General features: G+C 37.9%; 6 protein-coding genes across 11 annotated transcripts; 4 read left to right on the top strand and 2 right to left on the bottom strand.

Moving 5' to 3' along the window:
• On the bottom strand, positions 31-4,666 carry LOC18781833 (ABC transporter B family member 26, chloroplastic). Of its 2 annotated transcripts, none has more exons than XM_020559604.1 (18): positions 4,018-4,666; positions 3,699-3,826; positions 3,537-3,579; positions 3,243-3,287; positions 2,988-3,110; positions 2,796-2,899; positions 2,599-2,653; positions 2,447-2,517; positions 2,217-2,319; positions 1,862-2,072; positions 1,606-1,679; positions 1,437-1,496; positions 1,277-1,351; positions 1,075-1,149; positions 717-998; positions 552-616; positions 411-471; positions 31-280 (listed from the first exon to the last, which is right to left on the bottom strand). In XM_020559604.1, the coding sequence occupies exons 1-18, from the start codon at positions 4,417-4,419 to the stop codon at positions 200-202; spliced, it is 2,058 nt and encodes a 685-aa protein (XP_020415193.1). In that variant the 5' UTR covers positions 4,420-4,666; the 3' UTR covers positions 31-199. The 2 variants fall into 2 exon arrangements, with proteins under 2 accessions (XP_020415193.1, XP_007217633.2); XM_007217571.2 differs by having other exon boundaries at positions 1,437-1,493.
• On the top strand, positions 8,084-8,863 carry LOC18781712 (60S ribosomal protein L27a-3). Its single transcript, XM_007215056.2, has one exon. It carries the CDS (start codon positions 8,217-8,219, stop codon positions 8,658-8,660), a length of 444 nt encoding a protein of 147 aa, XP_007215118.1. The 5' UTR covers positions 8,084-8,216; the 3' UTR covers positions 8,661-8,863.
• On the top strand, positions 10,175-13,273 carry LOC109947865 (zinc finger MYM-type protein 1-like). Of its 3 annotated transcripts, none has more exons than XM_020559123.1 (2): positions 10,175-10,917; positions 11,323-13,273. In XM_020559123.1, exons 1-2 carry the CDS (start codon positions 10,860-10,862, stop codon positions 13,209-13,211), a joined length of 1,947 nt encoding a protein of 648 aa, XP_020414712.1. In that variant the 5' UTR covers positions 10,175-10,859; the 3' UTR covers positions 13,212-13,273. The 3 variants fall into 3 exon arrangements, with proteins under 3 accessions (XP_020414712.1, XP_020414711.1, XP_020414713.1); XM_020559122.1 differs by having other exon boundaries at positions 10,175-12,243; positions 12,433-13,273; XM_020559124.1 differs by having other exon boundaries at positions 10,175-12,722; positions 12,842-12,961.
• On the top strand, positions 13,545-17,162 carry LOC18784500 (glycosylphosphatidylinositol anchor attachment 1 protein). Of its 3 annotated transcripts, none has more exons than XM_007214925.2 (6): positions 13,545-13,877; positions 13,999-14,090; positions 14,206-14,305; positions 14,510-15,368; positions 15,510-15,646; positions 16,206-17,162. In XM_007214925.2, exons 1-6 carry the CDS (start codon positions 13,756-13,758, stop codon positions 17,077-17,079), a joined length of 2,184 nt encoding a protein of 727 aa, XP_007214987.1. In that variant the 5' UTR covers positions 13,545-13,755; the 3' UTR covers positions 17,080-17,162. The 3 variants fall into 3 exon arrangements, with proteins under 3 accessions (XP_007214987.1, XP_020415734.1, XP_020415733.1); XM_020560145.1 differs by having other exon boundaries at positions 13,579-13,877; positions 13,981-14,090; XM_020560144.1 differs by having other exon boundaries at positions 13,579-13,877; positions 13,972-14,090.
• Positions 18,425-20,389, top strand: LOC18783962 (F-box/LRR-repeat protein 4). The gene has a single exon (XM_007217811.2). It carries the CDS (start codon positions 18,690-18,692, stop codon positions 20,112-20,114), a length of 1,425 nt encoding a protein of 474 aa, XP_007217873.2. The 5' UTR covers positions 18,425-18,689; the 3' UTR covers positions 20,115-20,389.
• LOC18783774 (cyclin-dependent protein kinase inhibitor SMR6) lies at positions 26,410-26,978 on the bottom strand. Its single transcript, XM_007217267.2, has one exon. The coding sequence runs from the start codon at positions 26,884-26,886 to the stop codon at positions 26,560-26,562; it is 327 nt and encodes a 108-aa protein (XP_007217329.1). The 5' UTR covers positions 26,887-26,978; the 3' UTR covers positions 26,410-26,559.

Here is a 26,978-nt window from a genome sequence, read left to right as displayed (position 1 = left end):
TACAAGCAATATTCTTGTGTCAGCCCAGGATGATTTTTCTTCTTTCTCTTTTTATTGTTGGAAAAAATATATATAAAAAGGCCCAGGCCCAGTCTACTACACAATTGAGAAATCCAAAATTGAGCCTTATGGAGAGAAAAATGGGATGAACGCTATTTCACTAGTGTTTTCAAAATAACATCTGAATCATATTGCTGGGTCAAGCCAAAGTATCTGTTTGAGCTCCAACCAAATTTGCATATAATCCATCCTTCTCGAGGAGCTCTGTGTGATTACCCATCTGCATAGGGAGCTTCACATTACACAAATCATAAATCAAGGACAACCGGACATTCGGATTGTATGTGTATATTGAATAATATACGCATCCTTTTTTAAATACAGAATTAAATAAATCAATAAAACCTGACCTCAGTGATTCGACCACCATCCATTACAATGATTCTGTCAGCAGCTTTTATGGTTGAAAGCCTGCAAAACGACACATACTAAGGATAATGCAGAAGATATCAAGAAAAGAAAAGAGAATGTGGTTGTTGTAAGAAGTTCACCTGTGTGCTATGACAATGACAGTTCTTTTTGCTTTCATGTCACTTCTTAATGCATGAATAACCCCCTGGAGATAAAGGGATATGAGAGCCAGCAGCATTAGAACTTACTTGTATATATAACAATCGAGTTGACAGATAGTTTAAATCTTGAGAGAGAGTACTTGCCTTAACATAATGTTCGGTTTCAGAATCTAGAGCACTGGTGGCTTCGTCAAGGATCAATATAGCTGGGTCTCTAAGAATGGCCCTGGCAACAGCAATTCGCTGCTTTTGTCCCCCGCTGAGTAAATTATCGTTCACGACGGTTTCATAGCCGTCAGGAAGAAAGGAGATGAAATCATGAGCATAGGCCTGCTTTGCAGCGCATTCTACATCTTCTTTTTTAATATCTTTAGAGCAACCGTATTCTATGTTTGACTTTATGCTCATATGAAATATATGAGGTTCCTGTCTGAAACGTAAATTTAGATTACAATTCTATTGTATGCTTCTTAAGTAAGTCTTGCAGTTTGTGTATTCTAACCTGTGGAACAAATCCAATTTTTCCTCTCAACCACCTGATATCCAATTCTCTAAGAGGGAAACCATCAATGTAAATCTGCAAAGCAAAGAGCTTCAGAACAAAATTTGATGACAGTCTAAGATGTAATAACAAAAATGGTGGAAAATACACAACGAACTTATTCTGAGCGATGGATGACAAATTTTCAGAAGAAGAAGCTTACCTGACCAGTAATTGGTTCATAAAGACGAAGCAAAAGATTCACCAATGTGCTTTTTCCACTACCACTCAGACCAACCTTGGCAAAATTTAGATGCAAGTCAGTCCTTAAAAATTTCCTGCTCTCTAAGAGGGATTATAATGCAAGCAAAGCTATCTCTTACCATTGCAACCACTTCATGTGCTTGTACGGAAACATTTATGTCATCTAGTACGGGGGTCTGCTAAAATTTTAGAGAGAAGTTTTTAAAAAGAGTAATATGAGAAAACATTTGAAAGGAAAATATGCAATGGAAGAATAAATTGGAATTATTTAGGCCAAAAAAGACATACTTTTGCCCTTGAAGGATAGTGAAAAGAAACATTTACAAACTGAATATGTCCCATTACCCCCTGCAACTTCACACCTGCAGACAGTGAGATTCCATTTTATGATAAATACATTTGAAAAGAAATTATATGAATTCATTTGAAGATATATGTAATTCCAGATAAGTTTATTTTTCTAAGCACAAGCGTTAGTTTCTAAAGCACCTCTAAGCAGCATGCAACACATAAATCAGGGTTAAGAGTCTTTAATCAAAAGAACCTTTTGATAAGACCTGGTCGCTGGGCAACAAGTCCATTAACTGAAGAACCTTTTCACTTGCTCCAACAGACTGCATCATTGATGATACATTGTCTGTGACCCTCCAAGTTGCGTAAATTAACCACTCACAATACAGTACATACTTAGTTAGTTGCTCAGCTGATACATGACCACTCATAATTGAAATTCCTCCCAACACCACTGCAATAATCTGTAGATGTGATTTGACAAAGTGGAGTCAAATAATAGATTTTCATTTAAATGCAATAACTTAAGACATTTTCCTTTCTCGCTTCAGAAAACCAACAACTTAAGACCCAATACCTTATGATAGTTAACTAAAAAAGAGCCAAACCTGTGTAGAACGATAAAGAGTACTGAAACTCACACACCAGAATCCATAAGCCACACTCTCTCGAATGTTTACAAAAGCAACTTTGTCTAGCCATTGCTTGAACCTAATATCACACAGGATGCATGCTTTAGGTGGCAGAATTCTCAGAATTTCTTGTGCTATGTTTATTAGAAAGACGGCAGTAAAAAGAAAATGCCTGACTGACAGGAAATTAATAGTAAAATATACACCTTCCAAATTCTTTTCTTTCAGTTCCATAAACCCGGACAGTTCTCATCAAGGAAAATGTTTCTTGCGCAGCCTACATTCAAATTGGAAAGTGGTCAACTAAAGAAGATTAACATAAATTTTGGAGCATTTTGGATCTACAGTCTGTCTATACTTCATTGGCACCAGCAGTGAAGTCTTGGACTAACTTTGCAGCTTTCTTTTGGTACCTATATATTGTTATTAAATATAAAATAATCAAATAAATCACTTCTTCATTTATTGTTATAGCAGAACTTTGTGGTATAAATAACCTCAAGCTTCAAAAAATCCAAATCAGATATAAAGTAAAAAGAATGTAACGAAGCTTACTTTCCATAAAGAAGAAAAATCATAGATAACACACAGCAGATAAACAATGTTGATAATGCGAGAGGCCGAGATAATATCAGCAAATTGATCAGTGCACCTATCCCCTGAATACAGAAAACCTGTAACTTAGACTAGACTATTAAAAAAAATCAAAAGCACATTTGGGGAAAGGGGAAGGGTAAGAACCACAACCTGAAGAACATTGCGTAAGATCAAACTAATATCATTCGCAATAACAAGAGATAATCGTTGACAATCTGCCCCAAGTCTGCTCGTCAAATCACCAACTGCTTCTCTGTCGAAAAAGGATATATCCTACATCAAAGATGACACCAAAATAGAGTACAGAATTGAATAAAATCAGAGATCAAGCAAGTCAACATTGCTTTAAATAAATTTGTTGACAATTGGCACCCAATTGGTGCAATTACTCAATGAAACACAAACCTGGAAAAGAAGAACTGAGTAAAGAGTTTCCCTGAGATGCTTCATCTGCATTATGATGTTTCGAGCAGCAGATGGCGTATAAAGAAATTAGATAACAATCCCGGAAACAAAAAAAATACATAAAACCATGCTTTCAAACAGAGAAAGCACAAATGCACAAATCTTTATTATTTTTTATTTATTAAAAAAGAACACTACAGGGAGTTAACACTCGTGTAGAGTCTCGTTGCCATTGGATTTCAAGTTTTTTTCTTTCTTTCTTTATTATTGGGAAGGAATGAGAGAACCACTCACCAAAATAATGTTTGCAATCCCAAAACAACCACTTCGCAAGCCACTGAAATTCAAATGAAACATAGTAAATAATCACATCATATCACAAAACAGCCAACTCTAGTACAAACAAAGAAAAGAATGTTTTCAGATTCTGCAATCAAAGTGAATATAAGGACTGACCTACATATCCCTGAACTGATACACAAAAAAGCTAAAATTTTTGAGTTCCTATAGAAAACCACAGCATCACCACTCTGAGCAGCAAATATGGATTCCGCCAATATACTTGGTATAGAAATCTCAGAAAGCTGCAACATGATAACATTACAATTTACACACGTAATAAAATGTGTCTAATTTAACAACGACGTATGTTTACTTCTCAATCTCAAAGTTGCTAATTTGCTCACACAAACTATGCAGTGATGTATCTTAAACATTGACAAAAACCAATATCCAAAGCAAGTTCAATTATTGCAGGCAAAGAATTAAAACGCACCGCAGCAATAATCAAAGAAGTAAACGCGACAAAGATAACCCATCTTGATCCATGACTCTCCACCAAATCCCACATTCGACGAAGAGCGTGCAGTAGCGTAATGGGCTTCGCCGCCGTGCAGCTTTGCTCTTCCTTATCATGCCCACTTAAACTCCACCAACTACAACAACCACCTGGAAATGCCGAACCAAAAGGCCCAACCCACTTTTCAACAGCCTCGTTTCGGATATGGAAGCGGCGGGGTGGTTTGGATGTGAGGCTGTGAATTGGGATTTGGGGTATGGACATAGTGCTGAGATTAGGAAGAGGCTTTCCGTGATGGAGATAAGAGGAGCTAGGCCTCCTCCTTGGGCTTGGCCTGAGAGAGCAAAGGTTCGACTGGTGGAAGTGGAACACGTCCATCGAAAATCAAATTTCGAAACTGGAAGTTGAAATGGAATGCTACTAGCTACTCCACTCGGAAGGCCTAGTATCAGTGATAGATAGGATTAGGATAGGAATGATGAACAACCAATTCCAAATGAGCACATTAGTATGTTCCCCTTGTTCACAAATCCAGAAACCAGCAGGAAATCTGCTTTCAGTTGTTTTACTGCTTAATTTTCATCGTTTAGGGAGTGGCTCGACGGAACCGCGTAGTGCCCGCCCCCCTTTGTCCATTCACTTAGAAAAGTTTCCTGTTCTTAATTCACAATTCGAATATATTTAAAGAGTCTAGCCGCGCGGCTATACTCTTTTAATATTTTTAGCCTGCATATACCTTTAAAATATATTAATATTAAACAGTATAGCCGACCGGCTAGACTTTTTAATTATTTACGAATATTTTAACAGTACAGCCGTTCGGCTATACCTTAAAAAGACTCTTTAAATATTTATGAATATTTTAATAGTATAGCCGCGCGGCTATACTCTTTAATGCATACGAATATTTTAACGGTACAGCCGCGCTGCTATACCGTTAAAATAAATTGATATTAAAATCAATAGGCGTTCGGCTATACTGTTAAATATATATTAATATTTATATAGTATAGCCGACCGGCTATACTCTTCAAATATATTGAATTATGAATTAGCGACGGGAAAGTTTTTGCGGTAAGCCCCGTCTCACCTGTGATGGCTCCGGCAGGGAAAGCACGGGCAGCGGCTAAAGAACTTGTTGATTCAATTTTAGATGCTGTTGTTCTTATATTTGGTGTGAGTTACTTTCTGATTGTTAATGTGTTTTTATTTATGTACATACAGCCTATAGTTTTAACGTTGAAACTAAATTCCCTAGCATAATTCTTAAGAGAGAGAACCATGCTGTTGTTGGGGAGCTTTTGGAATCAATGCCAACAGATGTAAATTGGAAGCATCTCAAGTTACTGGAGGCGACAACATTGGTTTTTCCTTGACAGTAGTATTACAGGTAATCTGTTTCAAGTTTTCGATGATTAATTCCAGATTATGTATCCCGTAATCTGTTACTCTTTCATATCCTTTTCTTTTCATGTGTTAAAGAGTGAATGTCAACAACTTATTTGTGAAATCATGCGGGCAACTCCCGAAGCTGCATCTGCCGATGTTGCTGTACAAACTGCTAGACTTGCAAACATTGAAAGTCTTCTATTTCCTGAAAATTTACTTTGTATTAGTATACCTTCCCCATTTTTTAGGAAATTATTCTTTTATCCCTCGTCAAATGGCTTTATTTTTTTCTTCCAACTTTAAAAAGAACTAGTCAGTTTTAGGTATAGCCGCGCGGCTGTACTTTTAAAATATTCGAATATATTTAAATAGTATAGCCGGGCGGCTATACTGTTTAAATATTAATATATTTTAAAAGTATTTTATGAAAGCAGCAGCCTATTGAGAAAGTCTTAAAACTAGAAAAAGAAAGTCTTAAACATCAAACACCACAAAGCAAATGATTTCGAAAAAACCCACCGTATAACAAACTAACTCATATTTGTAGAAGGATGGGCAAGGGCATCCTTCTTCATTATCTATTGTATCTTCAGTTACAGACAACAAAGCATTTCAATCATACAAGATAAAAGTGAAAGCGATCTAAGCAATAAGGTTGCTCTATACAATCCTTGGGGTGATTAAAAAGCACTGATTTATTGTTTGCAAAATTCACCATTGCGTACTCCGTGGTCATGCTAGTGTCCAGCAATATAGGAAACAACATCAAGATAAATGATAAAATATATTGAGTATCCTTTAACACACATTATTTATTTATTGTTTAAGAAATACATACATTACAAGCTTGAGTTGTGTACTATATAACCCGAGAGTATCCCATATGAACTAAAATTTTCGCTATGTTACTTGTTGAAATGGAGTAATTTTTCGATGTAACGGTCATAATGCCACATGATGTTACTAATTCATTCATATTATAACACACTTGAATCGGTAACATCATGTAACATGTAATTCGCACATTATAATTGCACAATATCATGTGTTTTCTTTATAATTTTTAAAATAGCAACAATAAAAAATGTCAACTTTGTTTGCATACATATTATACATTTACACAAGTTAATTGTGTGTTGTTTTTTTTTTTTTTTGTTGAACAAACTCTAAAATTGACTTTGTACACCTTATGATCTAAGTACACCGTAGTATTTAAATTAAAATATAAAATTAACTAAATACACCTTATTTAACTATCAGAAAGACCCTTGTACATCCTAACACACGCTATCATACAACACCAAGTCTGCAAACTGATACAAATTAAGAAGAACATGTGAAGATGCAACCAAAGAATATAGCAACTTGGGAACAAATTTGCCGCCCGAATTGGGAATTGGTAAGTTAATATTGGGCCCATGCACTCGAATTCTGGAGATAAGGAGAAGTTTGCAAGCTTAGAAACCGATATGTGTGAAACCCAAGATGATTTTGAATCTTGAAAGGTGTTATGCAATGAAGAATGTGATAAATCCGAGGTAGTACACACGCCAGTGGATCTGTGAGACGGCAATTTATCAGAAATGTCAGCCGAAACTGAAGCTACAACAAGAGCAGCAGCCGCAACCAGAGGTCGTTGAACGACCTCAGAGACAAGGAAGCCATGTTGGAAACGCAACCCAAAATCTCTCATGCCAATATCAAGCAACCCCCATACAACAATATATAATAAGTCGAGCAACCAAATTTGGTGAAGACCCATAAAGCAATTTGGTTGCAAATCAACTTGTTTCACAATTGATGGAGAGTAAGGTGTATTTATTAAAATTATATTTATTTTATAATTTAATGTATGTTTTAATTATTTTATATTAGAGTAAATTAATAAGTCAATAAATAGTTTGATAGTATGATATATTTTTATGGTTTGTTTAACATCTTTTTTAAAAAAAAAAAAAATAACCGTCGTTAGTTACAACTGCTAAACATGATATGCATATGTAAGTCAGAGGAAGTTATTGCATGGAAAATATATGTGTATGTTTAAATTACTAACACAAACTTAATTTATACATATTATTCAACTTATTTAACTCTTTTTTTTTTAATACAAGTGATATTTTATTTTTAATTAATCTAAATTATGGAAAGGGAGATTTAAACTCGGGTGCATAGTGAGGAGCACATCTATTATAGCCAACTTGATTAAGCCTATGTTTGCTCAACTTATTTAACTTAAAAAGTAGTATGACTGGTAGTGTGGAGCAAATGCCCCCTCTAATGAAAGGTTTTGAGTTCGAGTCATAACGTATGTATAATACGTATGAGTTTAATATACTATCCTCCCTCTCAATAAGAAATCTCTTAAAAAAAAGTTAGCATGATTGACATTTCACCCTATTATAAAATAATTTTCTAAAATAATAGTACAGAAATATATATTAAAAGAAAAACATAATGAATGAGCCCAACGTTAAGTTAGCCCAACTCGAACGACAGTAGATCCATTCTCTAATCTTAAAAGCCAATTCCCGGGAAACCCGGACTCTTTCTGATACAACGGAGCGGGAAGACGTAAACAACGGCCCAAAATAAAAACGAAAACGCAGCGTTCCAGCGTCCATTTTCTCCCTTCCTCTATCCTGGCAGTCTACGACGCCGTTCAAGATAAACCCCTTCCCTATATAATATATATTCTTCTTCAAAGAAACCCTAGCAGGCACTTCCATTTCACTCCTTGGTAGCCGCTCCTCAGAAACCCTAGGAGGACAAAGAGACAGAGACTCATGACGACGAGGTTCAAAAAGAATCGCAAGAAGCGTGGCCACGTCAGCGCCGGGCATGGGCGTATCGGCAAGCACCGCAAGCATCCAGGCGGTCGCGGAAACGCCGGAGGTATGCACCACCATCGGATCCTCTTCGACAAGTACCATCCGGGGTATTTTGGTAAAGTCGGTATGAGGTACTTCCACAGGCTGCGCAACAAGTTCCACTGCCCCATCGTCAACCTCGACAAGCTGTGGTCACTTGTACCCCAGGATGTGAAGGACAAGGCCGCCAAAGGAAACGAGGCCCCATTGCTTGACGTCACCCAGTTCGGCTACTTCAAGGTGTTGGGTAAGGGCGTGTTGCCTAGCTCTCAGCCGTTGGTTGTGAAGGCCAAGCTGATTTCTAAGACCGCCGAGAAGAAGATCAAGGAGGCTGGCGGAGCCGTCGTGCTCACCGCTTAGGTTCTCATCCATTTTGATTTTCTAATCATTTTAAAGCATTTCCATTATCTTATAATTTGCTACTTTTATTATTACTGAGATATGTTATTAGACTCTATGCTTATTAGATGTTTTTGTTTACTTACGCCAACAAAAAACTGAAATGGATTTTGTGGACCGTTGCTCATTTTTTATATGTCAATCAGTTGCTCAATTTGAATTTGTTCGTTTTGATTCTGTGTTTGCTTGCTGGGATTTAGTTATAAATGAAAATGGAATGATTGATAGCTTCTGAAATTGGGTACATTTTGGCAATGTGTTCAATCTGAACCTGGTCTGCTTAAGGGGCTTTCTTTATAGCTATTGTAGGAGCAACTTTAACAGTTGTTGGTGTCTGATTGGCTCGTGCTTGCTGGCAAAGCGAGGACATTGTTATACTGTACCAAACTTCTACTATTGCTCTTAGGGTGCTTTTGGATGAGGGAGTCAACATTTCTTTCTGAAGAATTGGATTGGACTGAGTTTTGTTTGTTTGTTTAGGTAGCTAATAAAAGGGTTATATGGTATGAGGCAATATTGGTTCTTTTCCCTTTGCATTCTGATGCCCTGTTAAGATTCTTTTGCTTGATCATTTATTCATCACTGCGTTATGGATGTCCTGAACCGAACCCATTGGGAATGTGCTGCAAAGTTTAATTGACCTGGTCCATGACTCGCGACTCTCGAGTGAATTACTGCTGCTCTTCTCCGGGCAGTATTTGGAAGGTTGAATTGGTTTGGTCACGAGGGAAGAACCAAAAACACTTGTTAAGGAGTAGTTTCGTTAACTCTTTCCAATAGTTGTGATCAATTCCTTAACGAAAAGCTGCAGAAAGCAAAACTACCCCAAATTTTGATTGCATCAGTGCATATGACCGCAGTTCAGTATGGCAGTGGAAATAGGCATTATAACATGGGAGAGAGGAGAAAGAGATGATAAGGCCAGATGAGACAATGAGAAGGGATATATAGAAGAAACAATTAAAACCGAATTAACTCCAACCAGCAAATTGCTATCCTGTTTTGTTTTTTATGATAGCAAAATACAAATGCCTAATAAAAGAAGTGAGAACAATAACAATTATCGCTTACTTGGGATTTAAAAAAAACCCCAATTATAGGCAAAACAATCAAATGATTGTTTTTTATTGAATATTGAGTGATAACTTTTTTTGAATGTCGGAGTAAAATTTAAATAATTTTAACTCTGACAATTTTTCGATGAAAATGACCTTATGTGCAGGGGCGGATCCATGTTGGGACAAGAGGGGTCAGACGACCCCTTGGAAGTCTGGAAAATTGGCAACGGAGTCCATGGAAGCCCCCTTGGACCCAGGCTGGAAGCCCCCTTGTATGCACACAATGTGCTCGACGAAATGCCCCAACGAAATCCCCTTTGCAGCTGCGCAGCAGCGCTGCGCGTAATTTTTTTTAAAAACTGCCTTGCCAAACGACGTCGTTTGGTCAAGGCTCAGTCAAATTTTTTTTTAATTGACCTGGCCTCAAAACGACGTCGTTTTGGGCCAGGTTAAAAAAAAAAAAACAGAACAACACACACGCACAGCACTGCACAGATTCATTTTCTCCTTCATTCCCAATTCCACATCAGCCCCTCTCTTGCCATCCTCTCAAACCCTAACCTCCCAACCTCCCAACCTTGGACAACCTCCATCAACTCTTCACTGGTGGCCCAGTGCCGATCACCACCACCTTCTACCGCCGTCCGCCGCCCATTTTTTAAACTACAAGTAAGTAAGCATGGAAAATCTGAAATTAATAATTATAGTGATAAAAATTATATTGTTGATATTGATTTGTTTTTTTTATGTAATGAAATTTATGGATATAAATCATATTGATTGATTGAGTTTATGCTTGAAATTTATGGATATGATTCATGTTGATATTTTTTTTTTATGTAATTAAATTTATGGATATGAATCATAGTGATAATCATATTAATGTAGATTGATTGAGTTTATGTTTGATTGATAATATGAATTGATTGGGTATATTAAATATTGATTGCTATTTGATATGATAATTTGGTATATTGAATATTGATTTATATGGGTTTAGGGAGTATATTGAATATTGAGAGTGGGTTATTGAAATTTTCATATTCATATGATAATTTGGATAAAAATTAATGATTGATTGAATTAATTGATTTGTAGATTTATGGAACGATTCTTTAAAAGAAAATTATCTACGGATAGTTCTTCTCTGTCTAATCCGGGTAGTTCAAATGCAAGACCAATTGAAGTAGATGAGATCTTAGCTAATCTTCAAGCAGACCCTGGACTAAGAACTCGAATGGCGGATTATAGTCCTAATATTCGGGATGAGATCCGAAGAGCATATCTACAAAAGGGACCTTGTCAACCTAGAAGTTATAAATTCCCACAAACTAATCAATCAGGAATTAATAGACCCTTCATTGCTCATTGGTTTGATGATCATGATTGGTTGGAATATAGTATTGCTAAAGATGCTGCGTTTTGTCTTCATTGTTATCTCTTCAAATCTAATTTTGATCAAGTGGGTGGTGATGCATTCACTGGGGTAGGCTTCAATAATTGGAAGAAGGCGAAAGAAAGATTTAACCTTCATATTGGACCGGTTGGTAGTGTTCACAACCAAGCTAGAGAAGTTGCTTACAATTTGATGCATCAAACTACACACATTGAAACAATTGTGATCAAGCAAACAAGCCAAGCTCGCACGGCTTATCGCACTTGCTTGAATGCATCACTTAAGTGCACTAGGTATTTGTTGCGGCAAGGGCTTTCTTTTCGTGGTCATGATGAAAGTGCACAATCAAGTAATAAAGGGAATTATTTAGAGCTCTTGCAATTTCTTGCGGATCATGATGAAAAAGTTAAGGCCGTTGTGTTGGAAAATGCTCCGGGAAATTTAAAGTTAATAGCTCCTTCAATTCAAAAAGATCTTGTCAATTCTTGTGCCAAAGAAACCATTGATCTTATCTTGAGTGATGTAAAAGATAGATATTTTTCAATAATGGTGGATGAAGCACGTGATGTTTCAATAAAGGAGCAAATGGCGATGGTGTTGCGTTATGTGAATGACAAAGGACAAATAATTGAAAGGTTTGTGGGGGTTCAACATGTAACCGACACTACTTCAAGTGCACTAAAGGAAGCAATTGATGAATTCTTTTCTTCCGCGAATTTGAGCTTTTTCAAGCTACGAGGACAAGGTTATGATGGAGCTAGCAATATGAGAGGTGAGTTCAATGGCCTTAAGACAAAGATTTTGAGAGAACAACCTTGTGCATTTTATGTTCATTGCTTTGCTCATCAACTTCAACTAGCTCTTGTTGCGGTAGCAAAGAAAAACATTGATGTCAACTCTTTTTTCACAACGGCTAATAGTTTGGTTAATGTTGTTGGAGCATCTTGTAAGCGTCGCGATGCACTTAGAGCACAATACCAAGAAGAGCTTGTGAGAGCTTTTGAAGATGATTGTCTTATAACGGGGCGGGGCTTAAATCAAGAAAGGACTCTCATACGTGCCGGCGATACACGATGGAACTCACATTATGGTACGTTGATTAGTATCATTTCTATGTTTCCATCTGTGGTGAATGTGCTTCAAATGATTGTTGATGATAATCCTAATAATAGTTCGGGTGAAGCCTATAAGTTATGGAGAGAAATACAATCTTTTGAGTTTGTGTTTCACTTATTTGTAATGAAAGCTATATTGGGAATAACAAACACTTTGTCTCTAGCATTGCAAAAGAAAGATCAAGACATTGTGAGTGCAATGAATTTAGTGAAAACATGCAAGGAAAACCTGCAGTTGATGAGGGATAATGAGTTTGAAGAATTGGTTGAGCAAGCATCCTCGTTTTGTTACAAACATGATATTATAGTTCCTACCATGGATGAGGAATATGTAATTCCAGGGAGATCACGGCGTAATGCTCCAATGAAGACAAATTATCATCGTTATCGTGTGGAGATCTTTATTCATGTAATTGATGGGCAACTTGCGGAGTTAAATGATCGCTTCAACGAGGTAAGTACTGAGTTACTTACTTGTTTGGCATGCTTGAGTCCAAAAAATAACTTTGTGGCTTTTGACAAACGAAAGCTAGTTCGTCTTGCTCAATTTTATCCTTATGATTTTTCGGATAGAGACTTATTGATGCTTGAAGATCAACTTGGTGTTTATGTTCATCATATGCGTTCGAGTAGTGATTTTTCTCAATTGGAAGGGATAAGTAGTCTTGCGGAAAAAATGGTGGAGAAAGGAATGCATGAAATATTTCCTTTTGTGTATTTGCTTCTTACGTTGGCTTTGGTTTTACCGGTTGCAACTGCATCAGTGGAGAGGGCATTTTCCGCTATGAATATTATTAAAAATCCACTTCGCAACAGAATGGGAGATCAATGGTTGAATGATAGCTTGATTGTTTACATTGAGAGAGATGTTTTTGCTTGTATTGATAACGAAATTATAATGCAACGTTTTCAGAATATGAAAACTCGTCGTGGACAATTGTAACTTGTATTATTGGTTTTGTTATGAATTATGAATGGAAGTACTATCTTTCTATCTTTTTAGCATTATTTTCTTTGTAGAAAAATTTCAGAACTTTTACACTAAGCCCCCTTGGCTACATAATCCTGGATCCGCCACTGCTTATGTGTTCGATTCTTTCCTCGACTCATGCATGATACATGATACATGATGTTTAGCAAACTTGAGTCATAAAGAAAAGTGGTTGATAAAAACCCCGAAGACAGGAAAAATAACGCCGTGACGGCCCAATTTAGACAAAATCAAAGCAAAAAGCCCACTGTGCATACAGCTAAACGGCTTGACCCAATAAAAAAGCCCAAAGCCCGACGCAACAACAGGTCTTCAAGTCCACCACCGGGATCTTGTCGTCTCTGAGCTTCAGCCTCAGCTCAGCTCTTCGTCTTCGTTCGGAAATGGGGTCAGATTGACCGACTGACTGTCTGAGAAACTGTCACTTGCCTTAATAAGAGAAATAACTCATACGAAGCAAAGCGCCTTTGGATTTGAAATCCATTCCGAGGCAAGAATGGTGGCTGAGAAGGAGAGCGAGAGCGAGAGCGAGACACCCCTTATACCTAGAGCTCGACCTAAACCTAGACCAATTGTACAGTTGGGGATCTTCCTCATCTCTCACAGCCTCCTCTTCAGGTACTCTTCACTTTTCCCTCTATCTCATATTTAGTATTTCTTTAAATTTCATAAAATATCAGTAACTCTTCACCACAATCCCATCCGCCATCAGCAAGCACAGATTGGTGTCTTTTTGCAGTGTCGTTTTCTCCACAGCTGGGGTTCTGGCTCTTTTGCTGCTTCCGGTTCTCGCCAAGAACACCTACATCTCCGAGAATGCCCTTATGCCAGGTCAGCTCTCCATCTTCAATCTCTCTCTGCTTCTGATTCATTCACCTTTGTTTGTGTTATTTGTTCAGTTATTAACATGGTTCTGTTGCTGCGGGTGCAATTGCTTACTTATCAGGCTCTGTGGCTCCTATGCTCTCCAATCAGGAGGTTGCAGAGGCTAATAGATTGGTCAAGGATTTGACTTCATTGAATTCCAAGCCTCTCGCTTCGGCAATGTATGCCCTTCTTCTTCGAATTTCAGCTGACCCTTTCGTTTTTTTCCTCCTAACTCTGGTCTATATACAATGCTATTTCTGCATATTAAATTATCAACTTTGAAGATAGTATGAACTACACAGCTTGGCTCATTTTTACTCGCGTTCATGCCTCTAATTAAGCTGATATTTGTCAAAGTTTTATGATAACATTCTCTGTTGCAGAGGAAGTCAAAGACTCATATCACAGTACATGTCAAACTTGGGCGCTGAAGTTAGTCATCATAAGTTCCACCCTCAATTAAATCAGTTTCACCCTCTGCACTTCTTTTCTAGCCCTGATTCTGGAAGAGTTGAGCAGAACATCAGTTGTGCATTGCATGGTGTCAACACTGTTGGAATTATCAGAGCACCGCGTGGTGATGGGAAAGAAGCTATTGTCTTGGTTACACCTTTCAATTCAGTGAAACTTAACCAGAATGAGGCCTTATCCTTGGCCATTGCATACTCCGTGTTTTCCTTGCTCACTAGAGTTCCTTGGCTGGCCAAGGATGTTATATGGCTCGTTGCAGATTCCCAATTTGGAGAGTATTCTGGAGTTGCTGCTTGGCTAAGAGACTATCACACTCCTGTATTTAGTGGACTGGGCACGCTAGATGCAGAAATGTGTCCGGAAAGCAATAATATTTATGGACTGAATGAGAACCTTTCTACAAAAAGGACGATTTATGATGGATTTAAACGCGCTGGGACAATGGCTGCAGCCCTTGTCATCAAGGTTGCAGATCGAAGTGAACAATATGAGGATAGTCTCAGCATCTATGCTGAAGCATCCAACGGGCAGATGCCAAATCTTGACCTCATCAATATTGTGAATTATTTAGCAGTGCATAGGCAAGGTTTGCGGGTGAAGGTGGAGAAATTTTGGCCTTTACTTGGCTTGAAGTGGCTCAAGACTTTGGGTGAAATATTTGAATCACTAGGACATTTGGCTAGAAGTGTAAATCCCCAATGGAAATTTGGTATCCCAGCTGCAGATTATATTGAGGGCAGTGCTACACTCGCAAGTTCATTGTACTACCAGGTGGGTCTACTTTTCTTTATGTTGTCTCAAATGTCTTTGATTACAGTTTGATGAGCAAGGATATAAGACAATTTGTGTTTTCCCACTAATCTCTGTCAACAATGGTATGTTTACTTATATATCGATTCTTCATGATGTCAGGCTTTGGGTGTCCCCACTGGCCCCCACGGTGCCTTTCGTGATTACCAAGTTGATGCAATTACTTTGGAAATTTTTCCCAAAGTTTCTTCTTTGGATAACAAAGTCAGGAAAAATGACTTTCTTTTACGAAGTGGCCGGTTAGTGCTGAGTCATATCTCTTCCCATGAAAATTTGTTAATCTGCCTTTCCAGTTAACATCTACTATCTAGAAGTCTTGATATCTAGGTGAAGATTTCATAATGAATACTTGCCATTGGTGAATTGTTTTTTGGAGGTCATAGTTGTCTGTAACCTTTCTACCGTACTGACTGTATTCCTTTCCTTTACTTTTCTTTTTGGTCTGGGGAGTGAAGGCTTAGTTATATTTCATTGTGAGAAAAGGGAATGTGGAAAATATATAAAGCTGTTAACTTTTTCTTAATAGGTGGATCATCTGCATTTTCACTTTCACTTGGTGCATTTAAATGTCCTTAGGGTATCTACATTTTCTATCTTTTTGTAGTATATAGATTGTATTATTTGCTATGATCTCCCTAATTTAGTTTGTTCTATTGTACTCTTTTCTTATATCGTTCTCCACTCCAGTCATATCATGATTTGTTATTTTACTTGTCTTTGTATCCATGATAAGCAATAAGATGAAAATTCCTTATATTTGTGTCAATCTGGATTCAGGTTTTCTTGTTATTTGTGCAGATTAATTGAAGGAGTCATACGGTCAGTAAACAACCTCCTAGAGAAGTTTCACCAGTCCTTTTTCCTATACCTATTAACGTCTCCGGGTAAATTTGTGTCGGTGGGAGTTTACATGATTGCTTTTGCACTTCTAGTTGCACCACTTCCAATGGTGGCAGCTTCTCTCTATGTTGATGCCAGTAACTCCGATTATAGTCTAAAAATAGACAAACCTGCTCCCTTTGCCAATGCTTCTGATGAACCTTGCATCACTCTCAAATCATGGAAATGGCTTTTTGCAGCGAAGAAAGTTTTTTTTGTGCACTTGTGGGGCTCTGTTGTTTCATTACTCCCGTATTTCATCTGTCAAATACCCAGTTGCACTCCAACAACCAGCTTTATTATCTGGGTTTTCCTTTCAATACTCAGCCTTGTGGTCATGTACATTGTCTTGGCTTCTCCATCCTCTCATGCCAATGAATCTCAACCTCAAAGAGGAGAATGGGCTATCTTGAAATCAGTAACTCTGTCAGCTGCCTTCATTGGTTTGTGTCTCATGTCAGTCATTAACTTTGCTTCGGCAGAAATTGGGGGTTTACTGATGGTCCCAATGTGCTTGATGGCTCATCCTTTAAAGCTGGATGTTAAAGCTAGGAGCATCAGAACAGTTTCAAGGGTGGTTTATAATCTTGTTCTGGGGTTTATTGGGTTCCCACCAATTGCTTTTATAGTGTTGAAAGGTGCATTCGAGGGTTTCAGCGGTGTTAATGTTGGCGACTTCTGGTCTTGGGTGGAGTCTCTGTGGGCTTGGAATAGTGCTACTTACCTCTATATCGGTATGGTTTACCTGCCATGCTGGGTTTTGTGTATTCATATTTTGTTTCATCGTTGCTAACATGTTGTAAACAATTATCAGATAAATTAGTGATTGGTTTAGACCTGCCGAAATCAGAAAATGAAGGGAACTTTTCTTTCTATGATATGTCTAATGACTCTAACCTGGTGCCTGTTGATGTTGGCTGATGGTCCCATCAGAATAATTTCTTTTTGTTTTGGATTGTCAAAGCAGATGCTAGAAATTAATTAAGGACCATATTCCACACTCGCACAAAAGGTAAGGAAGGAATTTAGGCCATAGAATAGAATAAAGATGGTTGTGATTCAAAATTCGTACCGCATACTGGTGGTTATGGTGTTTTCTTCTTTTTTCAATTGATTGGTAAAGTATCACTACGAGATATATGGTTGTGGTGCTCTAGCATCGTATGGTATGATGGTACATAAAATAAAACTTGTAGATAGATAGCTTCCAATTCCATGACCGAATTCTGTCATAAACCTGTACCCAAAGCCATTGACGGATATACCCGAGTTTGTTCATGTTTGATAACTATTTTTATTTTAGTTTTTATTTTTTTATTTTTTTTTTATTTTTTGTGCTAGAATATAGAGGAAAAGAAGGTAGGATAAAAGTGAGAATGAGGGTGAAGATGAAGTTGAGAGGGAAAATGAGAGGGGGGATGAGAGGAATGAGTAATAAAAGTGCAAACAAAATTAAAAACTGAAATTTATTTGAAATTATTTTTACTTTCAAGTTTTTGTTTTCACTTTTGTTACTCCTTGCTCTCATCATCCCCTCTAATCCTCTCTCTTAATCTCATTCTCACTCCTCTATACTTTAGTATAAAAACTGAAAACTAAAAATTGAAATTGAAATTGTTATTAAACGGACTCAAAGAAAATGAAACACAAATGCTTATGAGGTCAGAAAAAAAAATGCAAATATATTCTTTGTCCTCTAATAATTTTTTCCTTTCAGTAATTACTTCGTTCCTTATAAATATTGGCCCCTTGGTTATGGAAATGAATTGAAATAAAATGAATTAGGGTTTTAGGGTTTGGGCTATTGGTTATGGAAATGAAATGAATTTGCTCTTTGGGCATGTCATTTCATCTCTTTTCTTGCCTTAGCCTTTCCTTTTCGGTGATGAATTTGCTTGGGACCCGGACAATAATAAAAGTACAGAAAGGTGAGACGGCCGTGAGCGGTTGGATGATGTATCAATCTATCATCTTATTGGTTAGTTTAATAGGTCCCACTCCTACACGTGACTTCACGTCTAGTAGCGCGTGGCGTGGGAGTGAATGACATGAAACCTCGCTTTCGGTGTGAGTTGTACGCACTTGAACCTTGGAACTGCACCTAAAGCAAACTCCTTCATCTACTAAATAATATTAAAACGCCATTTCATTTCACTTGACCAAAACAAAGCAAAACAGAGCACACCAAAGCAAAAAAGCAAGCAATAGTCAAATTGAGAAGGCCTCTAGAATTAAAAAGACAATTCCTTTTGTTTTGTAGGTGGTAGGTGGCCGGTGGCGGTGCGAACTCCAAAGTTCCAAACAAAGAACCAGAAAAGAAGAACCAATTTGATGAAGAAGAAGAAGAAGAATTGAGCCTCAGCCACCACACACACACAAACACAGAGAGAGAGAGAGAGAGAGATGGATAAGTTGCTATGTGATGAACTTGTACAAGAAATCTTCCAAAGACTTCCACCATCAACATCCTCTTCAGTTTCTCTGGTCTCCAAGCGCTGGCTTTACCTCTACCGAACCTCCAAAACCTCCCTCTCTCTCCGCCTTACCCCTCATGATTACACCATCCCTTCTCTGTCCTCCCTTCTCTCTCACTACCCTTTCCTTTCTTCTCTCTCTCTTCTCTTACATCCTGACCCCACCACCACAAAATCAACCACTTTTACTGATCATCTCCTTCTCTTAGTCTCTTCCTTTTGTCCCCAGCTTCACAGCCTGAGGTTTTTGGCTGGTCCTGTCTCCCTCTCCTCTCTCACTTCTCTCTCTGCAGCATGTACCCAACTCACCTATCTGTGTATCAATCTCTCCAGGCCTCTGTTCCTCATGTGGATTCTCAATTTCCCTTCTTTGAAGGAACTGTCAATCTTGGTTTGCTGTGGGGAAGGTCTTGAACAAGCTGTTGATGTCAATACGGAATATGGGTTCTGTGCAGACGACGATTCTGATGCAGAATTGGGTTTGGAAAGTCTTTGTTTATCTGGAATTGGAGCTGATGATTGGGGCTTGGGTTGGCTTTGGAGAAGCTGTAGAAAGCTGAAGAAATTGCAGTTTAGGAGCTGTGAAGGGATTGGTGATGGAGGGTCTTTTTCGTCCTTTGTTAGGTGTTTACAGGGTGTTCAAGAAGTGGAGCTCAGGACTTGTAGGACTATAATTGATGGGGTGCTGGTGAAATTGGCCGAGAATTGCGATTCTCTGACTTCTCTTTTGGTTTATGATGGTGGTAGCAGAGAGGGTCTGCTTAGGTTCTTTAGCCAAAGCCATTGTAACTTGCAAAAACTCGACCTTCGATTACCTCTCGACCTTAAAAATGATCATCTATTGGCTGTCGCAATGAATTTCAGAAGCCTTTCAAGTCTTAAACTTCAAAGCTGCTGTCTTGTCAGTGGTGAAGGCCTCAGGGCTCTTGGGGCCGCCGTGAGTTCTGGCCTTGAAGAATTGGCTCTAGTAAATTGTGATGTGGTTGAAAGAGAACCAGGGTTGTTGTCCACATTAGGACAGAATTTCAGGCAACTGAGGAAATTGGACTTGTCTTATAATGAAATGTTGGTGGACAAAGAGCTCGCATCAATGCTAGTTTCATGTAACTATTTGGTTGATTTGAGGTTGAGAGGATGTAAAGGGCTTACTAATGCAGCCATGGTTTCTGTGTTTAAGAGCTGCAAGTATTTGGAGAATGTTGATATCATTCGCTGTTGTGGGATACAAGCTGAGGCAATTGAGTTTTTTGTTATGAACTCTCCTCAGCTGAGACAGGTGCAGGTCGAGCAAAGCAAGATATCGGATGCTGCAAAGACTTGGGCCTCACGTAAGTTCATTGAGGCTGTTGCTTGATTCGGTGAAGCTACTAATGTATATTTATGTTAATAAAATGTTTCAAATGAAACAGGTATTTATCACACTGCTTGTTCTGTTTTAATTTGTGAATGGTTGTTGTCTAGAAATGTATGGACCAGTACTCCAGAAAGAGCAGCTTATGCTTTCTCTGAATAATGATACTTTGTGTACACGAATGTTGATGTATTTATAAACAATAAGATTGTTGCATCTGTTACGTGTAATGTTTTTCTTCTCTATTTCAATGAGAAAGGCATAACTGTTTTGATGCAGAGTGTGTTGCTTTTGCTTCTTCTTTGGTACACTGGAAATGAAAGAACTACCAATCCCTTTGAATTGGCTTCATACTTTATTGTCCTGCTGCACATACAACTTAAATTGTGGACTGATTATGAGTGTCCTGTTTCTGTTTTTCTTTTTAACTTTTCTTTCCTGACTGATCCATACATTTTAGGGTTTAGGGCCAAGTCAGTCGAAACAATATGCACAAGTGTTCCTGGGTTGTTGGAGCAGGACACGTTTCTTGGTTGTGTAGTTCAGGAAATGTTGCTCAGGCTATATAAAGATTTTGGAGTTGTCTTAAGCACATAAATACTTTTGTTTGGACTTGAATGATTGGTGAAGAGTGGATAAAACATGCCTCAAAGTTTATCCTTTCAATTCAAGGTTAATAAACCCCTTGCTGTCAGCTTCTTTAGAACATTTCAAAATGCATAATCGAGCATCGATTTTTGAAGTCTTGTAGAAGGATCTTCAGAAGACAAAGCTCATCTTTGTGATCTGCTACTGCTAAGTCTTGGCCAGCATCATTCAAGAAGAGATTTTGGGGCAACTTTTGATGTTCTGTACCAATAGAACAAATGAACAGTCCTGATAATTTAGCTTTGAGCTTTCTACTACGAAATATAAACTTCTGTTTTTGGGTGGTTCCATCCATCTCCCTTAGATTTAGAATGTTGGAGAAATTCTGTTGCTAATTGGGTTGGATAGTTGGTTGGTTGATTCTATGTGGGAGCATCTAAAGATGCAAAGTCGTTCCCATTTGGTTGGATTTCTCGATATTAAGTCATTCTCTTACTTGGTTGGTGGGATGGATTCTGAATCTCAACCTCCTCCTCCTCCTCCTGCCCTTCCAGAACTGAAAAAGCCAGAGTTGTGTACTTGTTACGTGACAGTAAAGAATTGATTGTCATTTTCTGGAAGTTTAAGGCTTAATCATGTTTTAATAAGTGCTTTATAATGCCAAATTAGAGGCTCTTGTTAAACGAAATGGAGAAGTGATTATCATCTTGATTCTTGGGAAATGCAAATTATGGCAGTGTCGCTTTAAAAGTTTAAATACATCTCTGTCATTAGGTTAGGTTGCGTTGTGCAAGTTACAACTTACAAACTTGCAACAACGCCTTCACCTTATATTTGTCATAATATTTGCCAAATGAGATTTACTGCTTCTGTAAAAATGAGTTACTGTGCCAGCCAACAATAGTTGCTTTTGGTTTGGCAGAGCCAATGAAATTTGAATGGTAGGTCAGCCAGTGGCCATTGTGTCTTTTTCCGCAGCTTCAATTAATCAAATATCTATATCTTTATTCTGGCCTATTAATTATCTTTTAAATATTCTAGCATCTTTTTTGACAAAGGGTTATTCTAAACTACTCTAATGCAGGGAAAATGAATCGAACTCTAGTGCAAATAGGCGGGCACACTGCCTTACCCTAACTCACATAAATAAGTATTGTAGCTCCTTAATTGGCCAATAACACCTTTGTTTTGGGAATAATATATAAATTTCTGAAATTTCTTGTGCTCTCAAAATTGTGGTCAGTTTGAGCTGGTCCACCCACTCACCTACTAGGTCTATAACGAAAGCCCATAAGGCTTAAGCCTGCCTTGGACTCTTGGACATTAAATAAATAAATAAAAGCAAAAGAAAAAGAAGGCCTAACGGGGCCCTCTTGTTTGGGCTCAACTTCTGCCAACTCCAGAGTCCAGAACAAAACGCACAGCTTCAGGTCCCCAAATGCTAACATGCGATGCTGTTGGTCGAGTCGAGTGCATTGGATTCGAATAAGAAAATTTTCCAATTATCATTTTTAAGGTAGGTTTTTTTTAGTTCCATTTTTTTTAAGGCTGGTTTTGATAACATTTTTTTTAAAAAAAATAAAATAAAACAGATACCATGCCGCAGTATAAATTCATATTAAAAATGGTGATTAATACAATAAAAAAAGAAAAAAAGAGAGGTACTTAATGACATTTAATAAAATAGGAAAAAGACATTTCATCTTTATCAAATTAAAAGAATAACACGACAATGTCTATGATATAAGTATTAGAATCTTATGTTGCTTTTTATCCGTTGTATCATGGGGCGGCCCACTTCAGACTTATTTTTGAACGGCCAGAAATAGAAATCGGTGGGGCCCAGCGCCAAAATCAGCGGTGTAAAGCAGTCCACGTCAATGCGTCTGGGGAAAATGCTCTGAAAAAATGGTGCGAGAGAGAGGAGGAGCTTAGAATAGAAATACATAGAAAAAGTATTAGCCGTCACAGCTCACTTTTCGCGGGGCAACAATTTTCTTTTGGCGCGAAATGAATAAATCCAAAATTCGTGGCTTGAGGGCAAAGTTCCCGCCAAAAGTATCGGGCAGGTCGGGCAGGCAGCAAAAGTGGGTTGGGTCTGCTGGGACATTGGGGTGGGCAAGGAAGGGCTGAAACCGCGTAAAAACAAAAGTCAGCTTGTGAGGGCCAAAGAAGGTCAAGGGGAACGAAATTCGATAAAATTAAATTTATTTATTTATTTGTAAATGTGGGAAGGAAAAGGTTTTAACGTTATTATTCGCAGCATTTAGATTAGAATCTTGATAGTCTTAGGATTCCTTGGGAGGCCATGTGTATGTGTCTACCGCCTTTCCTTCATCCGTCCATTGGATTCCTTTCTTACTCCAATTCTTTACCCAAATATCTAATCTTTCTCATTTAATACTACACCAACTCTAACCCTATCCCCCCCCCTACCCCTAAGCTCATTTATCCCCTCCCCTCCCCCCTCCTCTCTCTCACTCATGTCGGAGAATGTCTAATCGGTTGAATGTGTAATCGGTTGTATATAATAATGTGTCTATCTCTCTAATCACATCACATTATAACATATTTAAACTTGTTATATATAAATGGTTCTTGCATGTATTTTTTATATACTAATATCATGTTCATTGAAACTATTATATCCATATATTAGACTGAGGGATTACAAAATTATAATATATGGTGCTGATCAGTGCTATGCCTCACTAACTAACTACCATGCATTGTGTGGGTATATTTTGGTTCATTTTGTCTCTCATTAAGGCATACATGCATGGCTTGCTACTTTGAGGGAGAGCAATTAATGAATTTGATTAACAAACTTGTTAATTACCAAGAAGCATATGGTCACTTATAAGAATTGATTATATCAATGATCACGGGTCAACCTATCTGACCATAATGAGAAATAGTCTGGTCTAGCTTGGGGTGGGAAAATTTGAAATATAAATATTTTTGCTCACCACTTTAATCCAAGATGTACTATCACTATCTTTTTTAACACTTGACACGTGTCTATTGGCATAACCATAATTAACTATTTACTTTGTATTTATGAAATCATAGTTATGTCAATAGACACGTGTCAAATGTTGAGAAGAATAGTGAGGATACACCTTAGATTAAAGTGGTGAAGAACAATGCTCCCAACTTATTGAAAGTAGGATTTGAATGATGCATCAGATCAGATCCTTAATGAGTTCAATTGAAAAGGGTCAATTCACTTTAATCAGTTCAATTGAAATATGCAACTCTCTTATTGTCTTGTTCAAAAGAGACGAGACGACTGTATTTTGATACTCACACAGAGACAGCAAATCAAAGGAATTTGCTAGCCGTTAAGGACATGCTTAGAGCTTTTTCCATGAGGACAAGTACAAGTCCATTTCATAAAGGCTTAGGCACCCTTGTTTGCTTTGGTTAAAAACAAACATGATCCAATTTGTGAACATTTTTCATCTCAGATTTGCCAATTGCCGTTTGAAAAGGATTGTTTTTGCTTTGGTGCTATCAGCTATGCTACCAGAGGAAACGACGACAAGGACTGTTTTTCTGTGAGATTGTGACCAGTGTCGGTTACGACAAGCAACTTAGATATTGATGAAGTGAATTAGATTTATAACATGCTAATCAGATGCTAATCAAGGCTTAATGGTGGATTAGAATTTTATTGATTTCAGCTTATACAATATGTTATGTTCTCACTTCTTCTTCCATTTAAAATGGTGGTGAAATTTTGACAGGTATTACAAACTTCAACTACCCCAAAACCCCATATGGAAATATTCTGTAGAATATGCAATCAAGTGTTGTAATCTTTATAAAATCCAATAGAAAATAGAGCCAAAGAAGAGAGAGAGAGAGAGAGAGAGAGAGAGAGAGAGAGAGGAAACAAGAGGAAAGTCAAAATTAACACTCTGAATTCTCTCATTAGAAAACACTAAAGATAATCTACTGCATGTGGCATCCAATCCGAGTCTAACCAAACCACAAACAGGGTGGATGTCACTGTTGCTTATCCAATCCAAATTTACTATCATCACTTTGCTGTACACTTTCTTTCTTTAAAGCCAAAAAAAAAAACCCTAGTAAAGGATCCTAATCCCTAGAATCCCTTTGTTTAATATGCATTATGAATGAGAACCCTAGATTAGATAAACAAACAAATCCCTTGATCATGCAAAACATATCCTCTCCACTCCATTAAAAAAGAAAGAAGAAGAAAGAAGTTTGGTGTTTGTTTGGTGCATGATAAACATGCCTAAATCTTATCCACAAACAGTACATCAAATTGGCAATAACAGAGGCACCACATTGACAAGTTGTTTTTGTCATCAAGTGCTAAAAACGTTTAACTTGAAGGTGTACCAAACAAGCCCCCCAACCCCACATAGGATTCTAATCTATCAACTTCTTATATTGTAGTATGCTTTGTCTTTGAACAATGAAAGAAGCATTACAAGGAACTTGGCTTGGCTTTGCCAAAGAGTTCCAGGGTGAGGTGGGGACATGCGAGTGGGGCATGTAGAAAGATTAAAGAGGGCTAGACAGAGCATGGAATTAAAAAGGTACTTGATGAGAGGTGAGAGATGAGAGCTAAATATGACTCTAAGGTGTTTGTCAAATTGTCGTCAAATTGTCACAGTCAGTCAATTGTGAAGCATCCGTGCAGCATCTTCTCATCTCAGGCATGAAAAAGATTTACTTTTACATGTCTTGGCCTAACTTTTTCTCTGGGTTTTTAGCTAACTCAGCTGGCTAGAACCTATGCATACAGTACACGTGTGTTCGTGTGCAATGGACAAGAGTTGATGAGTTTGATGATCAAGTGAGGAGGAGGAAGATATTGGAGGCAGGGGCAGATGCAGAGGCTAGCTCTCAGTCTAAATATCTCTGCTGAAATGGCAATCATTCATCTGTTTCTCTTTCTGAGGAGAGAAGGAGGGGCTCAGAAGAGAGAGAGAGAGATAAGTGAAGGCACTCTGTCACCGCCACTTGTTTCAGCAGCTTTACAAAATTCCGCATCCATGTAAACCAGTGAGAGAGGTCACCACTCTACTTGTGCCAGGCTGCCGACCATGTTCAACAATCACATAAAGTACGGTGACATCAAAACAGTGAAGGAATATTATTAACCTCACAATTACAGCGCATCAATTTATTTGAAGAAAGTGGATAATACAAACCTCAGCAGTATCTCTCCTTTTATGATAATCTCTAGTAATGAGTGTAAGTGTTAGATTATGAAGTAATTATTTTTCCTTTCCTACAAGCACGTTAATAATATCAAGTTCTCAACTTGCAAAGATATGCACACTCTAATGGTTACCGAAAACAAGATATGTTAAAAAAAATCTTCTTTGGTTAAGGAAAACCTTGACCTTAACTGGAAGATTCATTACATAAATAATTTGTCTTTATACAGAAAGAAAGAAAGAACAGAGCTATTTCTGTATGTGCCATGCTTGCCTTGCCTCAATAACACCTGATCATGAACAGAGACATAGGAACAACCAAGAAAAAAACAAGCACTGTTACTAATGCAATTCCATTCCAAGTTCCAAGACATGCAAAAATGATCTCAGCTCAAACAGCAAAAAATATCCACTAAAGCTAAAACAAATTTTAAAAAAACTTGTCAAACATCATCTTCTTCACTAAAAACGAAAAGAGCCAGACCTAAACTAAGCTAAAATACCCATTACATAAAAATATTATATCTTTGTACAACATCAGCTACCCATTACAGGGAAGACAGAGAGTTACACTAAAAGGGTAAAATTAATAGATAAAAACACAACAAAAACTCCTAATCTCTGCTCTAATTCTTTGGTCTTGGTAGCCTACTGTCAACTCAATTTGCCTTCTCAACATGGAGTTTGAACACTGAGTCCAAATCGGGTGGGGTAAAGAACTCCCTCACACCATTGAAGTTACATCTTGAAGGAGGCCGGCTTTTTCTTGGGGCTGGCGGGCATGAAAAAATCTCAGGTATTCTGGCTTCTTTGGCTGTTGGGGTAGTTGAAGATGCCTCTTCTTCTTCTCCAGCTTCGCTTTCTTTAGCTCTCAGTTTCGTGTTTATCGGCTTTAACGAGGTTCGTACTGAGATTCCGGCGATTACCCACTTCTTGCCTTCGGATTCTAGGCCTCCATCCACTTGGGACTTCTTTGAAAAACCCATCTTTTAATTTGACGAAAAGAAAAATTTGCTCTTTCACCAAAATCAGCCAAAACAGAACAAGCACAGACCAAAGTCCAAACCAAAAGGTGGGA

Source organism: Prunus persica, chromosome G3 (assembly GCF_000346465.2).
Source record: "Prunus persica cultivar Lovell chromosome G3, Prunus_persica_NCBIv2, whole genome shotgun sequence".
In the NCBI taxonomy this organism is placed as follows: Eukaryota; Viridiplantae; Streptophyta; class Magnoliopsida; order Rosales; family Rosaceae; genus Prunus; species Prunus persica.
Note: the sequence above shows the minus strand (reverse complement) of the source record. Positions and strands in the feature narration are given on the sequence as shown.